A 14,176-nucleotide genomic window follows, 5' to 3' on the forward strand; every position below is an offset into this window, starting at 1 on the left:
AAATAGTTATGACATCAATGAATGTTCTTGAAATAAAGGGATAACTTCCAAGGGGTACGATTAACAATTATGGTGCATGTTTATAGCCTTTTAACAATTAAAGTGTTTTTTTTTCCATTTGTCTTTTCACTGATCTTGTGCCCTTGTGACCAAGGGTTGCTTCTTAATGATTTCTCAAATAAAAGCTGACTGAATGAATGAAAATAAAAACAAATCTGATCTGACACATTTAAATCAAAGATTAAATTCTACATGTCAATAAAAACTCAAATACCGTCTCTTTGAAAATGGAGGCCAAATAAAGCCCATGTTTAATGATTCCCAAAAAATTTGATCAGAAAATACAATCCTCTCAAACACCAGCTGCGTATCTAATATAACAGTATCATAACAAGAACCTTTGCGAGCACTGGCTTTAAAAGTTCTTCACTATAAAATACTGAGAAATATGTTACATCAAACAAGATATAACATAAGTACAAATAAATCTGCTTAATACAAGGTGGATTTGACAAAGGGACATTGTACATAATTTACAGACAAGTTTAAATTAACTTCAAAAACAACAGGTAAGACTTTGATCTGGAAGCTACATGTGAGAAACTAATATTAAATTTAAATTAATCACACTCTCCTTACTAACGCCATCAGTAAAAGACATCTAAATGTACCAACAGCAAGTCATGGCAGTGCACAGATTGGTTTTTAGCTTGAATCTGTGAACATTTGCATCTGAAAATGGCATGCACGTGTCCTCCCTTTTGCTTTGAGGAAAGTATTTGACTTAAGATAGTTATTCATTTCTGACTGAAGTAGTAGTGTTGAAACGACTGGTAGACACTTGCATTGGGATTGGATATCAGCAGATATGTGTATCACCAGCATTTTCTTTCATGATGTTAAAATTAGCACAAGTTACATTTCCGCTGATGTTAGCTGCAGCATTTTTTCATATTTGTTGGGTTTCAGAGCATTTAGAAGAAATAATAGTCTAGAATTTTTATCAAAAAGACTGATGGAATCATATATGCAAAAATATAATGACAACAGACTCCAGCTTTTACAGCTAAGACACATTTTGGAGCCAGTAATGCCAGTAATCATTAGATTCAGATCATTTTTGAAAAAGCAAGTGTGGAGTAAGTATAAAGAACATGATTAGAAGGTGGCATAGTACAGATCATTTAGTTCTATACATCTATCATGGAGCATGTGTCCTTAAATTACAAGGGAACACAGTACTACTGTACTGAACACTGCCGACTGTCTGACAAAGCTTGATTCTATTGCCTGGTTTTATTTCTCATAAATTAGGATTAATACTGATCATGCTTGTTATCTTTACAGTCTAACATCTATACATGTTTCTCTCCTAAAAAGAAGAAACCAACAAATACAAAACAATCCCTCCTTAGATTTATATCCATACAACTGCAACAAATATCAGCAGATTTTGTGTTTTTCAGAGGTGATGGCAAGGAAGTGAGGAAAAAAATATAACAGTTATGAGACTTGTAATGGAGGGAGCTTTGAAAGGAACCCCCCACATTTGACAGATGTACAGTATTTAACACGTTCATCATGGTGGTGTTGCTGGATTTCGCTATTCAAACTAGGATTCCCATGATACACTGCACACTGAAAAGTCATACTGTATGTAGGAGTGATCACATCCCCAAGCCATGGAGTTCCTCCGTCTTGACGATTGACTTCAACAGAAATGTTTGTTTTTATTTTAGTGTCCCATGGGTTCCTTTCAGTCAAAATGTAGAGCTGTGTAAAAGATTATCCACACCACCTTAGAAAGAGAAAAAACAAGCAATTAGACACTAAAGATCAAATCAGGTGCGTCATATGTAGGGATGGGTACCGAATTTGGTGCTTTTATAGGTACCAGTCAAATTTCGTCGGTACTCCCGAGTACTGATTCACATAAAATCAAACGGTACCATGTTTCTGTACCTAAATGCACCCTTATGACTGCAAGAGAATGGAAGAGTAGTCAATTTTCCATGCCAGACACAATGCAGCATTGCACGCACGTGAGTAATGACGTCTGTAGCAGATCACTGAATCAACAAAATAAGCATGGCTGATAGGAAGGGGTCGAAAGTAGCGCTCCACTTTTGAAAATACGATGCAGGTTATGCTGCAATATTTGTGACATGAAGTTCAAGGTTTACCACAGCAAAACTTCTAATCTGAGGAAGCAGTGTGGTGATTGATGATTTAGATCGCCCCCCCCCATACCGAATCCTCACTTTAAAGACCGTGATTTGCCCTTTCAACATGTGGATATCAGCCATGGAAATATCCTAGATAAAGGGATACGTTTGTTCGCTCAGTCAGACACTGGATTAAGGCATGGTACGGACTGCCTAGAGTGAGTGTGTCCTAAAAGTTGCTCTCATCTCTCTAACTTGGTACAGCTGGTTAGTAAAATTTTCTACCTTTATTTATTTAGTTAGTTATTTTGACCCCATACTCTATTGTCCATTTGTTTTAAACTTATTCACCCTCCATGGACCCCAACGCACATTTTTTTAAAGAGGGAAAATCAAAGGAACAGGGGGCAGTGGGGCTGGGTTTTAATTGGTGCAATATAAAGAAAAAACACCGGGTAGTTATAGTAGTTTAGGCTGTCCATATTGGAGTAATTTGTAAAAACACTTTGATGTTACATTATAAGAGGTGTTTGATGTTGTTTTGATAAATTTGATATTCAATAGTGTTTTGATATTGAGAATTAAATATCTAAAATTCAGAAGTTTTGAGGTTTTATCACATTTATTATTGCAGATTTTTCACACACAAAAGTACAGACAATGGGTACCATTGAGTATCATTACTGGTTCAAATGTGAAAGGTACCCATCCCTAGTCATATGGTGGGTTTTAACCAAGTCCTCTGGCTCAATTTGGTCAGAAAGGGATGCAAATTATTTTTTTTTTTAGCTGTCAGAAGGTTGGAAAGGCACTTACATAACTGCTCCATACTATCCTTTTTTGGCACCCTTCTGTTGGGGTGCTAAGTGCACCTATCCAACTCTAAAGAGTGGAGCTAGACATACTGAGACCCGCTAACTGGTTGAAAGTATAAAAAATAACTCATGCTAACTGCCGTTAATTCTCAAACAGCACCGAGTGTGAATGAAAATACGACACTGAATTTTGCCTAGATGATTATTTAAGTCTACAGCCTTAACCCCGAGCCAGTATAAAATAAAAACACTGACCAGTGGTCAAGCTGGTATTAGGTAAGGGTTAATACTCGACGAGGTGTCCATTTATCAGGGATTAATGGATGATTTGGAGGCCCAAAGCGCAGCGGAAGATTATCAATAAATTAAAGTAAAATAATGTTAAGACACCAGTGCACTGTCTCAAACTCGCCTCTTAAAACAGCACTGCTTACATGACACCAGACTAAATATAAAAAATTGTAGGTGACTAATGCTGGTTACTCTACGATTTCCATATTTTTGGAACCATATCTATAATGTTTTTATAAAGAAATTGTTCATTTCTCTTCAAATCCTCACCAGAAACAGAGCAAAAGATGTCATGAAGCCTTCTTTGGTGAGTTCCCACGTGCCACCATACTCCTCCTCATCAATCTGCTGAAAGCTGCTGAAGTATACATACAGGACCCCAGCATTGATGATGCAGAATCTAAAAAATAAACACAAGATGATGCTGACTTTATTTTGTTTTACAATCAGAAATGTAAAAAAATGAAAGATTAATAAAGGTTGTACTTACATGGCTATTCCAAGGAAACCTTTCAACGGTGCGACACCCCATATCACACCAAGGATTACTGCAATAATTTGCCGAAGCCAGTATATGACATCTAAAAACTCGTCCTGAAAAATAAAATGTTGATTAGTGCTTCATTTGGATAATTTTAATAAGGGTGTCTGTGGTGACAGGTGGAGTTCAGGTTAAAAAATGCCTGAAACGTCAATGACTTATTTGTTTGTACAGCTGATATAGGCAGATTTTTACAGCCAAAATGGCAGTTTTAAATATCATCAGAAATTGTCATATCAATAATATTGTGCATAAATTGCCCAGTCCTAATTAAAAATCAACACATATCTGAGCAATTTGAATTAATCTGACAACAATGTGTTTTAGAGTACTGTTTCTGCTAGAAAGTACCTTTTTATTAAAAAAAAAAAGAGTTTTTTTTTTTTTTATTTTGCAAGATATTACCAGTGTCAAGTTTAATAAAGAAAAAATACATTTTTCTATACACCCACACAGCTTCCACATTTAAATGTTTAATTTATATCTTTAAAAACTTGGAATTTTTTTAATGGAAGCTAAACTCTTTATTCAGTCTGGCGACAAGTATTATCAAGAGTCAGTGTTCTATTTTACTCTATTTCTTATTTTATACACACTTCAAGCTTTTATTTAGGATTTTCAGAATTGTATTTGTCTTTAGTTATAACCATCTACTCTTTTTATGTCCAATTTTATAGGCTTTTAAATATTTGGGAATTTCAATCTTTAATTGTTGTTTTATTATATCTTAGTCAGATTCTTCTGATTTTATTAATTATTTCCTTCATTTTCTTAGCCTTCATATCAGTCTCTTTTAATTTAAAATACCTTTTTTTATCATCCATCTTTAAACTATTGTATTAATTTAATTCTGGTGTGCATTAGTCTCTAAATCCATTTACCATCTTTGTCAGTCACTTTTGTACTCTCCTGTAAAGCACCTCGTACTGCAATTGAAATTGTTTATTAGGTGCTATATGAATAAAGCTTGATTGTCTGCTAATTTAGTATTGTGAACCAAGCATCTTGGCCTTTTACCCCCAAAAGACAAAGTCCGTCAGTTTACTCAGAAAACAAGTTACTATACAACAATTAAAGAACATTTTCCACTTTTCAAAGCATATTCATTGACTTGACCCCTTGATAAATAGAAATGAAACCCAGCACCATTAACACGAAACGTATTTCCTTGTTAAGTCTTGATTACTATCGTAATACTTAATCGCAGAGATCTCCTCTCTATTTGACAGCTAACAACTGTCAAATCTGATTAACCATTAGCCTTAGCATAGCAGCTAGCCCAAAACCGCCGTCTTCACAACACCTCACACCAGTTTCCCTGCTTACACCTCTGACTGCAACAACCTGACAGCTGAGCAACATTTGGAGAGGACACCAGACTGACCTTCTCTTCCCAAACTGCGTTACTGTTGAAGGCTTTGCTCCATGTGGACTGTTTTACACCCCCATTCAGCAGATGACTTTCTTCTTTCCGCTTTGAACTGCTCGTCATTCTTGGCTGTTTTCCTTCGACCACGGACGTCCTAAGTAAGAATATCACTCGGATGACACCTGAGGCTTGGCTCTAAGCTCGAGCTTTCAGTCTGGGACGAAACTACTGAGAAATATTTGAAGGTATTAGGGGAATGTACGCACCGCTGATCTGACAGATTTCAGACACTAACCAAAAAAAACCGACTGCGCATGCGAAGTATTTGTTTGACCCCGGCTGTAGACGGCCAATCAGAGAGTGCGACGTTTCTGCACCGCTGTTGTTAGACATTGAGGAAATGAGACAGCGACCACCAGTGTTCAAAGTAAATGCTTTCGTTTGTAACTTCAATCAAGTACAGCAGGGGTCATCATTTCTTTAAGGCCCAGATTTTGTTTTTGGGGGCCAGAGTTTCAAATTAACTAAAATTAAACAAATATTTTGGTCCAAATAACATAGTGTTATATTAGTACTGGTACTTTCTTTTAAAATGTAATTTCTAAGCATTAACTGTGAGATCAGTCCCTATGGCCCATGTGAAATCAAAATATTTTAGCTACATATTTCTAGGACTGCTGTGTTGTCCATCACTAGGTTTTACGCTAATATGCTGAGTCCCGATTGGTGAAAAAAATTGAGAAAACAGGTCTTTTGTTTTCATTCACAGGCAGGAAAATCTCATTCTCCAAGAGCATGAAGTGTGAAGCTGACACATTCACTGCAGATGTAATCAGGACTTGTTTATCATGAATCACTTTTACCTGTCATAGCTGAGAAGTGGATTGATAGCTGTAGGGATTTAAGGACAAAACATAACCTAAAAACACATCATTTTTCCCTCCTCACACTTTCAGAATTTAATCATCCTTTTGGGGTCAGATGAGGAGCAGTGGAGGGGTAATAAAGACCCCGGGCTACCAGTTGATGATCACTGAAGTACAGTGTTATCATAGTTGGATAATGTTGAAAATAAGAGCAATGGCAAATTTTGTAGAAAATTATGGTTTTCTTACTGCATATATGCAACACTGTCAGAGCCAATCGGTTTGTAGCACTGCTGGGGTGTTATGAAGCCCAGGGTGCTCTGATGGCAGCCTTCAGCTTGTCTGTATTGTCGAGTCTGGTGTCTCCCATCTTCCTCTTGACCTTTCCTCTGAGATTCTCTATGGGGTTCAGGTCAGTTAAATTGGCTGGCCAATCAAACATAACAATACCCTAGTCAGCAAACCAATTTCTGGCACTTTTGGCTTCACTGTGAACAGTTGCTACATCCTGCTGGAAAAGGAAATCAGTATCTCTGTAAAGTTTCTTAGCAGATTGAAGCATGAAGTGCTCCAAAATCTCAGGGTAGGTGGCTGACAGAGTTGACTCTGGACTTGATAAAGTACAGTGGACCAGCAGCAGCAGATGATATGGCACCTTAAACCATCACTGGTGAAAATTCTGGACCTAAGCGCCTTGGATTCTGGGCCTCTCAAATCTTCCTCCAGACTGTAGGACCCTGATCTCCAAAGGCAATTCAAAATTTACTTTAATCTGAAAACAGGACTTTGGGCTACTGAGCAACAGATCAGTTCTTTTACTCAGCCCAGGTGAGACGCTTATGACACCTGTGGTTCAGCAGTGGCTTGGCACTAACATTTATAGCCCATTTCCTGGACCCATCTGTGTGGTGGCTCTTGATTTTTTCACTCTAGCCTCAGTCCACTCCTCATGAGGTCCCCCCAAAGTTCTCGAGTCTGATTTGTTTGTCAATCCTCTGAAGGCTAAGCTTATCCCTGTTGCTTGTGCACCTTTTTTTTTTTTTTACCACATTCTCTTTTCGAGTCAACTTTCTATGAATAAGCTCTGATACAGCCTCTGAGAACAGCCTGCCCTTTCAGCAGTGACCTTCTGTGGCTTACCCTCCTTATGGACAGTACTAAACCAGAGTGAGAGAATGAAGCCTTGGGAAACCTTTGCAAACTGGACTTCTCCAGAATATTCTAACATTTTGAGATAGTTTTTATGAGCTGTGAGCTGTAGTCATCAATATTAAAACAAAAAAGTCTTGAAATATGTCACTTTGAGAGGAATCTAGACTATATGAAATACATGTGAAAAAATATCTTACATAATATTCAATTCTTTGAGATACACCTGTATGTCTGACTATGGCAGGACAGTATCTTGAGGTCAAATTTGATTCAGACATGTACCTCATGAAAAACGACCTTTAAACATACTTTTTAAATATAAAGACTACATAATTGCTTTAACTAATGACTTAATATTTTTACAGTTTGTTTTTTTCCCCCTTAATGTTTATAATTTCATTTTTAGAACCATCATTCAAACACTGGTTTACCTAGTTCACAGTCATACAAGGAATGTATGACTTTTATTTGCAGTGCTTGTATGAGAGATTGTTAGTGCTTAACAAATTTATTAGACCACCACCAAAAGTAAGGTTTATGCCACAGCTGCCCTAAATTAACAGCACTGGTAAAACCAAAATTATTTTTTATGTTTCTGCAATGGTTAATACACCAATATGTAGAAGCTCTTTAACCCAAATGATACTTTTAATGCTAAAATATAATTATTATTGTTATCCATTAATTTTTAAATTTACTGATTTACAAAAAAACCCTGAAAAAACAGTAAAGCACATTATTATTTCTTGATTAATATGTCAAATTATATTTATTTACTTGCATTCTATTTTTAGTGGTCGAATGTTATGCCTGGTTCATTTCTGACTTCTCAGAGAAGCCCAGTGAGCCGGCTCAAATTTGGGTGTAAAAAGGTAAATTCAGTTTGAAATTCCTCATTCCTGTTCAAAATGATAAAACGTGGAGAGCCCACTGAAAAGAAAGAGTCCACATTAAAGCACTTCATGATGCTGGATTGTCTCTGAGACAGGTGGTCTAATAAATTTGTTAAGCACTGTATTTATCAATAAAACGTATTAAAAAATACCATAACATATTTTTTTCTCATATTTATTTGTTATTTTGTTGTCAAATTCGTCAAGTTTTTGTTTTGTGTAGGCCAACAATATCTCAAGAAACAATATCTCTACTAACACATTTTAGTAAGCATGAAGCAAAGAAAAGCCCTTTGTATTAGAGGTGCATAAAGGGGTTGTACTATGATCAATATTTTCCAGATGTGTTATGTGCACTATATGGGGTACTTGATTATAGCAGTAAATTGGTTAAACTTTTCAAATAATTTTGCTTTTTCTGTCATCCTCTCTGTTCTCCAGCAGAGGGCCTCCTTCATAATGATGCACTTCAGTCCATTTAATGATCAGCTTATCTTGCTCCTGACCAACACTGTTTAACACAGCTTTAATGGATAGATAACACTAAAACAGCAAGCCTTATATAGTGGTTTGGCCTATAATGGGGTGACAAAAATTCACTTTGTGCTAACAACAAAAGTTTTTTGGAAAAAAAAATAGGCCACTGGTATGATATTCTAATAACTGACTTCATGAGAAGTGATCAGAAAGAAGTAAACCTCTATGAGGTTAGAGCTTAAAACACTGAAGAAAAACTTGCTCTGACTTTTTAGGATTTAATGAGATCATTGATGAAGAGAGAAACTGTAAATTTAGTAAGATTATAATAATTAGGAATGGATTTTTGCTGATATCCAATATGCAGATATTCACAAATGTATTTATTTCAGCTGTTACCAGTATTAATACCAATAGATAAATGTAGTTCAGATCTGAAACTACAGTTCTTAAAATGCACTTTAATGTTTAAGGCTGAACAAAGAAACAAACTTCAGTTCTAAGACCACACGTTAACATTTAAAGAGTGAGGACAAACAAAAGAAAAGACTTCAGCTTAGTTAAGACTATTGGTACTGCCTTAAAGTCCACAAATGTATTTGTACATATAAACAAGAATAATACACGCCATATTTATAGCCAATATATTGGTTATAAAGATAACTGTTAATGAACTCTTTGAGCTTACATCTGCTCATAAGAGTACCTATAATATCATGCATTCCTAATTATAGTCATAACTATACAAAGCTTAGTTCTGACAAAGCTGTCTCACTGGACAGAAGTAAGGATATACGAAAAGAAACATTACTTGACTTTTCTTTGTGCAGTATGTTTCACACCGCCTCAACCTAGAGATCTCCAAACTTTAAATGCTTTTACAACTGAGTGTTTAGATTAATCTCATTCCTCAGAATCACACTGCAGACCCTAAATTTAATAGTTTTATGATAAATCTAATTTCTTTTTAAAATATAGATAAATGTTCACACAGGCCTGCCCACAGAATTGGCTGGGCCCCTGAAATCCCCAGACAATGGGCCTACCCCATTTGTGATTTACTGATGATATTAAGGCATGCATGTTTAATGCCACTTTGCCATTTTTTGTCCATTTTTGCCAATGTTTAGCCACTTTTTGCCACTTCAAACCCATTTTCTGCCTATTCATGACACTTGTGCTACTTCTAGCCTTTTTTGCCCCTGTTTTGCCACTGCATGCCAATTTTTGCCACTTCTGAAACTTTTTGCCCATTTTTACAACTTCTTTTACTACACCAATTTTTGCTGGTTTTCACCAATTTTTGCTAGTTTTCACCTATTTCTTGCCTCTTTTCACGATAATATAATTATTTTCCATTAAAGTTGTCTACTTTTTTATGCTTTATTTTCTGCATCCTGACATTTGTGCACATCATGGCTTAGTTTTGAAGTCTGACATTACTTCCAAATAGTTTAGTTCAATGTGCCCTTCCACATTGTTAACATTAGCAATAAAAAGGTTATTCTGTTTTAAAAAAAATGGTTTACATTATGAAAAAGGCTTGACTGTAACACAGCACAATTAAATACGTGAAATTCATTTTAGGCTGCTCTGATGAGAGTGGTTATTTTTCCCCTATAGATATAGGAAGTTTAGTTTTTATGGCATGTGCAATATGCAACAATAGCATAGCTATTAAATAAATGAACTGTTAACAGTAGATATGGGAGCCAGTAGGTAAACCTCAGCTTGTCTTTTGAGTCTCCAAACTGACCCACTAAACATGACTCACCCAGGAAGCTGCAGGATGTGTCATCATCTTTAATTTGAGACTAATTACATGCATGCATAATAAACACAGCCTAATGGAAAATCATTCAAACAGTTTTAGCATAACTACGGGTTTTCAATACTCAGTGCTTAATTCATAGTTGCAGGGTGCAGCTTCATTCGAGACTGAATAAATATACTTATGAAAAAGGATAGAATATAAACACTATGCTCATCTAAGAGGGCAACAGAGTGATATTTTAAATTATTTTTGGACTGTTTTCACTTTATTGAACAGGACAGATAAAAAAGCTCTTAAGACTTAAGGATTAATGCATGGTATCAAATCCTGATTTTGCTAACTGTGACAGCCATTTTGCCATTGCCTAACTCACCAAAATTAGAGGTATGGTTAGATGGACAGCTGAACCAGGAAGGAAGCAGTCACTGTTTTGAAAAATGGCTAAGGAGAGCCAGTGTATCCATTACCTGAAATCAAAACTGTATGGATGTAATCTTGCTATAAACGGTATGAATGCAGCCTTACTTACTGTATGATAGCAACTCTCCTTACTGTATGAATTCAGCCTAACTGTATGGATGTAGCCTTGCTATAAACTGTATGAATGCAGCCTTCCTAACTGTATAAATGTAACCTTTCCAGCTGTATGATTTCCACCTTCCTTTTTGTATGGATGCAACCCTTCCCATTAAGTGGAACACAACCTTCCTATTGACTGTTTGAATGCAACCCTCTTAACTGTATGAATGCAACCCATATGCAGCCTTCCTTTCCTTTCTAATTTGGCAATGCTATTGGCTGTATGAAAGCATAGCTCCTACTTTCAGCATGAATGAAGCCTTCCTTTTGGTCATTCGAAGGCATTTCTCCTATCAATTGTATAAAAACTGACCTCCTTCATGCTGTTCTAATGCAGCACATCTCTTGACTGTCTGGAAGCCGGGCTCCATCCGGCTGCTTTAATTTAGCTCTTCTATTTACTGTATGATTGCAGTGATAATTTAGCCAGTACAGGGTTTAGCAGACCCCCAAACTTTCCATTTCAATACTAATACTTATGACAATGTCAGTTAAGAAAGAGCAAAATGACAGTCACCATTAGCAAAATCATTATTTAAAAAAAAAACAAGCTTAATGCTTTTCTAATTTAACATGATTTTTTCAGAATTTATCTCATTAGACTTTTCAAATTAAAACCAGGGCTTTTTCATAGCCTTTAAAGGGATACTTCAACATTTTGACAAATTTGCCCATTGCCACAATTCCTATAATCTCAGTAATAGGTTTGTTTCCTTTAGTAGTCGGTGCAAGCTGTTTTTAGATCTGGGGGGACTGATATACCAGCTGCACAGCTAAAACTATGGAAGCAGACGGAATTTTTTGCTTTCCCTCATCAAACTCATCAAATACACAATCCAACAACTCCAAAATGCTCTCGTGGACAAGTTGTGACCTGCATATTCACCACGCTATGAAATATTAATGTATAATTATGTAACATTATGACATATGAAGCAAATACTCTGAACTATTTCTTGAGTAAACCACTGGGCGGAGTGACACAGTGCAGCAGCCATGTCTGGAGTGTAGTTCCTGCTTTGCATTTAACTTTAAAACATCTCCATCTCATAATGTTCCATGATTATTTCATAGCGTGGTGAATGTGCAGGTCACAACTTGTCCAAGAGTGCGTTTTGGAGTTGTTGGATTGTGTATTTGATGTACGACGGCGTATTAGGGCCAAACGAAGAGAAAAACAAAATAAAAGAATTATTATTATTATTATTATTACTATTATTATTATTATTATTTACATTCCGAGAATAAAGTCATAATATTACGAGAATAAAGTTGTATTATTACGAGAAAAAAAATCGTAACATTACGAGAAAAAAAGTTGTAATATTATGAGAATAAAGTCGTAATATTACAAGAAAAAAGTTGTAATATTACGAGAATAAAATACTACAAGAAAGAAAGTCTGCCGGGGCAGCGCCTCCATTAAAATGAGCAATGTTGAGCATGTTGTGAATATACTTTAGTATCGGTTTCACAAATAAGGAAATACTTTATCTTTTGGCACATCAGCATCAAATTATCAGAATCAGGACAATACTCCGTCATAGATCCAAGGCGCCACGGCAGACTGTCTTCCTTGTAATATTACGACTTTTATCTCGTAATAGTACGACTTTTTTCTTGTGATATTATGACTTTTTCTCATAATATTACGACTTCATTCTCGTAATATTATGACTTTATTCTTGTAACATCAAAAAATATACATATATTCTTTTTTTTTCTCTCTTCGTGTGGCCCTAATACTCCGTCGTATTGATGAGTCTGATGAGGGAAGGCAAAAAATTCCATCTGCTTCCATTGCGTTAGCTGTGCAGCTGGTATATCGGTCCCCCCAGATCTAGAAACAGCTTGCACTGACAACTAAAGGAAATGAACCTATTACAAAGACTATAGGAGTTATGGTAATGGGCGAATTTGCCAAAATATTGAAGTATCCCTTTAAGGTCTAAGGTATAAAATCTCAGATTTAGATTTTTTTTTCCTAAAATTTCTAGATTTGTGGTGTCCACTGAATATGGCAGCAACTGCCATTTGACTTTTTTTTTTAATCAACAAATGCTATCTTATGTTTTTTTTATGTTTTGTTTTGTTTCTTTTGCAGGGAAAAACAGTGTACATTCATGTACATTCCAAGGATGTATGCTTGACATGAACCTTCTTTTATCGATATCATTATTTCACTTCTTGATCGACATGCACTATGAATATCCAGTATCTACCAAAACTTTGCAAAACTAATGCAGCCTTTTAAAAAAAAATTAAGACTCAGTAGGGAGTTTTCCAGGAGAAAACAGTAGGTTGGTAGGCGACTTTTGTCTGTGTTTGTGAATAAAAAGGAAAAACAACAAAAGTAATAATAATTGAAAACAATAATATTTTATAATAATAATAATAATAATAATGATACCAAATTTCATCCAGAAAAGTTCAATGATAATGACTAAGGCAAATTAAAGGTCATATTTAAACATTTCAGTGATTAATGTGATCACAAATAAAGTGCCCAGAGTGCATAAAATACATTTAAAATAAAGCTTTTTACTCAAAATCAGGAACAGAAACCCCCAGACCCCCTGAGGTCTGGGCTGTGCCTTAATAGACCCAACGGCGTCCTTATATATTTTCACTTTGAAGACATCTCAAATCATCAACACTGAATTCCTTTTCTAACATTTTAAGAAAAAAAATCCTAGGCCAACATTCGTGAGTAAACCTCAGTAACTTTCTCAACTTTCTCAGAGGTGATGAAGAAGAGGTGCTGGGGGTGTGGAGGCACCAAATTTGAATCTCGGCAAGGGCACTAACATGGCTAGAGCCGGCCCTGCTTTACATTTTAATTAAAGTATGGGCCAAGAAGGCGCTAAGCAGACATAAATCTTTAGGTAATCCTTTTTACCCGTTATTATGATAAGTTCATGTGTGAAATCTTACCAAATGTCTGGTTGATGTAGCATTCAAACATTGAATCAATCTGAACCATCATATTTTCATAATATGGCGTTTAAGTTTAATTTTAAGCTTTTTTCAGTGTGTACAGTGTGAATGGATAAGCTGTGAGCTGATGCGGTAAACTTTTGACGTGCTGTTTTTAGGCTCCTATCTCTTTAAGAGAGGTCACCTGGGAGGGGGACAGGTGTGAGCCGCTGTAACATCATGTTAACCCGGGACAGGAGATACTTCTGCTCCCCTCTAAAAAACTTCACCACGACTCCCGTGTGCTGTTAGGTCAAAGTCATGATGGTATGTCTGAC

The 14,176-nt window shown here is 35.9% G+C and overlaps 1 protein-coding gene across 1 annotated transcript; it reads right to left on the bottom strand.

Annotated features, from left to right (window-relative positions):
* Positions 1-278: 278 nt before the first annotated feature.
* rab5if (RAB5 interacting factor) lies at positions 279-5,495 on the bottom strand. The gene is made up of 4 exons (XM_041798831.1): positions 5,197-5,495; positions 3,762-3,865; positions 3,542-3,671; positions 279-1,798 (listed from the first exon to the last, which is right to left on the bottom strand). Exons 1-4 carry the CDS (start codon positions 5,302-5,304, stop codon positions 1,757-1,759), a joined length of 384 nt encoding a protein of 127 aa, XP_041654765.1. The 5' UTR covers positions 5,305-5,495; the 3' UTR covers positions 279-1,756.
* Positions 5,496-14,176: the final 8,681 nt, after the last annotated feature.

The sequence above is a fragment of the Cheilinus undulatus genome, linkage group 11 (assembly GCF_018320785.1).
Source record: "Cheilinus undulatus linkage group 11, ASM1832078v1, whole genome shotgun sequence".
Taxonomy (NCBI): Eukaryota; Metazoa; Chordata; class Actinopteri; order Labriformes; family Labridae; genus Cheilinus; species Cheilinus undulatus.

Coding starts and splice junctions, on each gene's coding strand:
- rab5if (XM_041798831.1), bottom strand. CDS start 5,304: ATGACGAGCAGTTCAAAGCGGAAAGAAGAAAGTCATCTGCTGAATGGG. Junction 3,672..3,761: donor GGTTTCCTTGGAATAGCCAT/GTAAGTACAACC, acceptor TTTATTTTTTAG/ATTCTGCATCATCAATGCTG. Junction 1,799..3,541: donor CATCTTTTGCTCTGTTTCTG/GTGAGGATTTGA, acceptor TCTCTTTCTAAG/GTGGTGTGGATAATCTTTTA.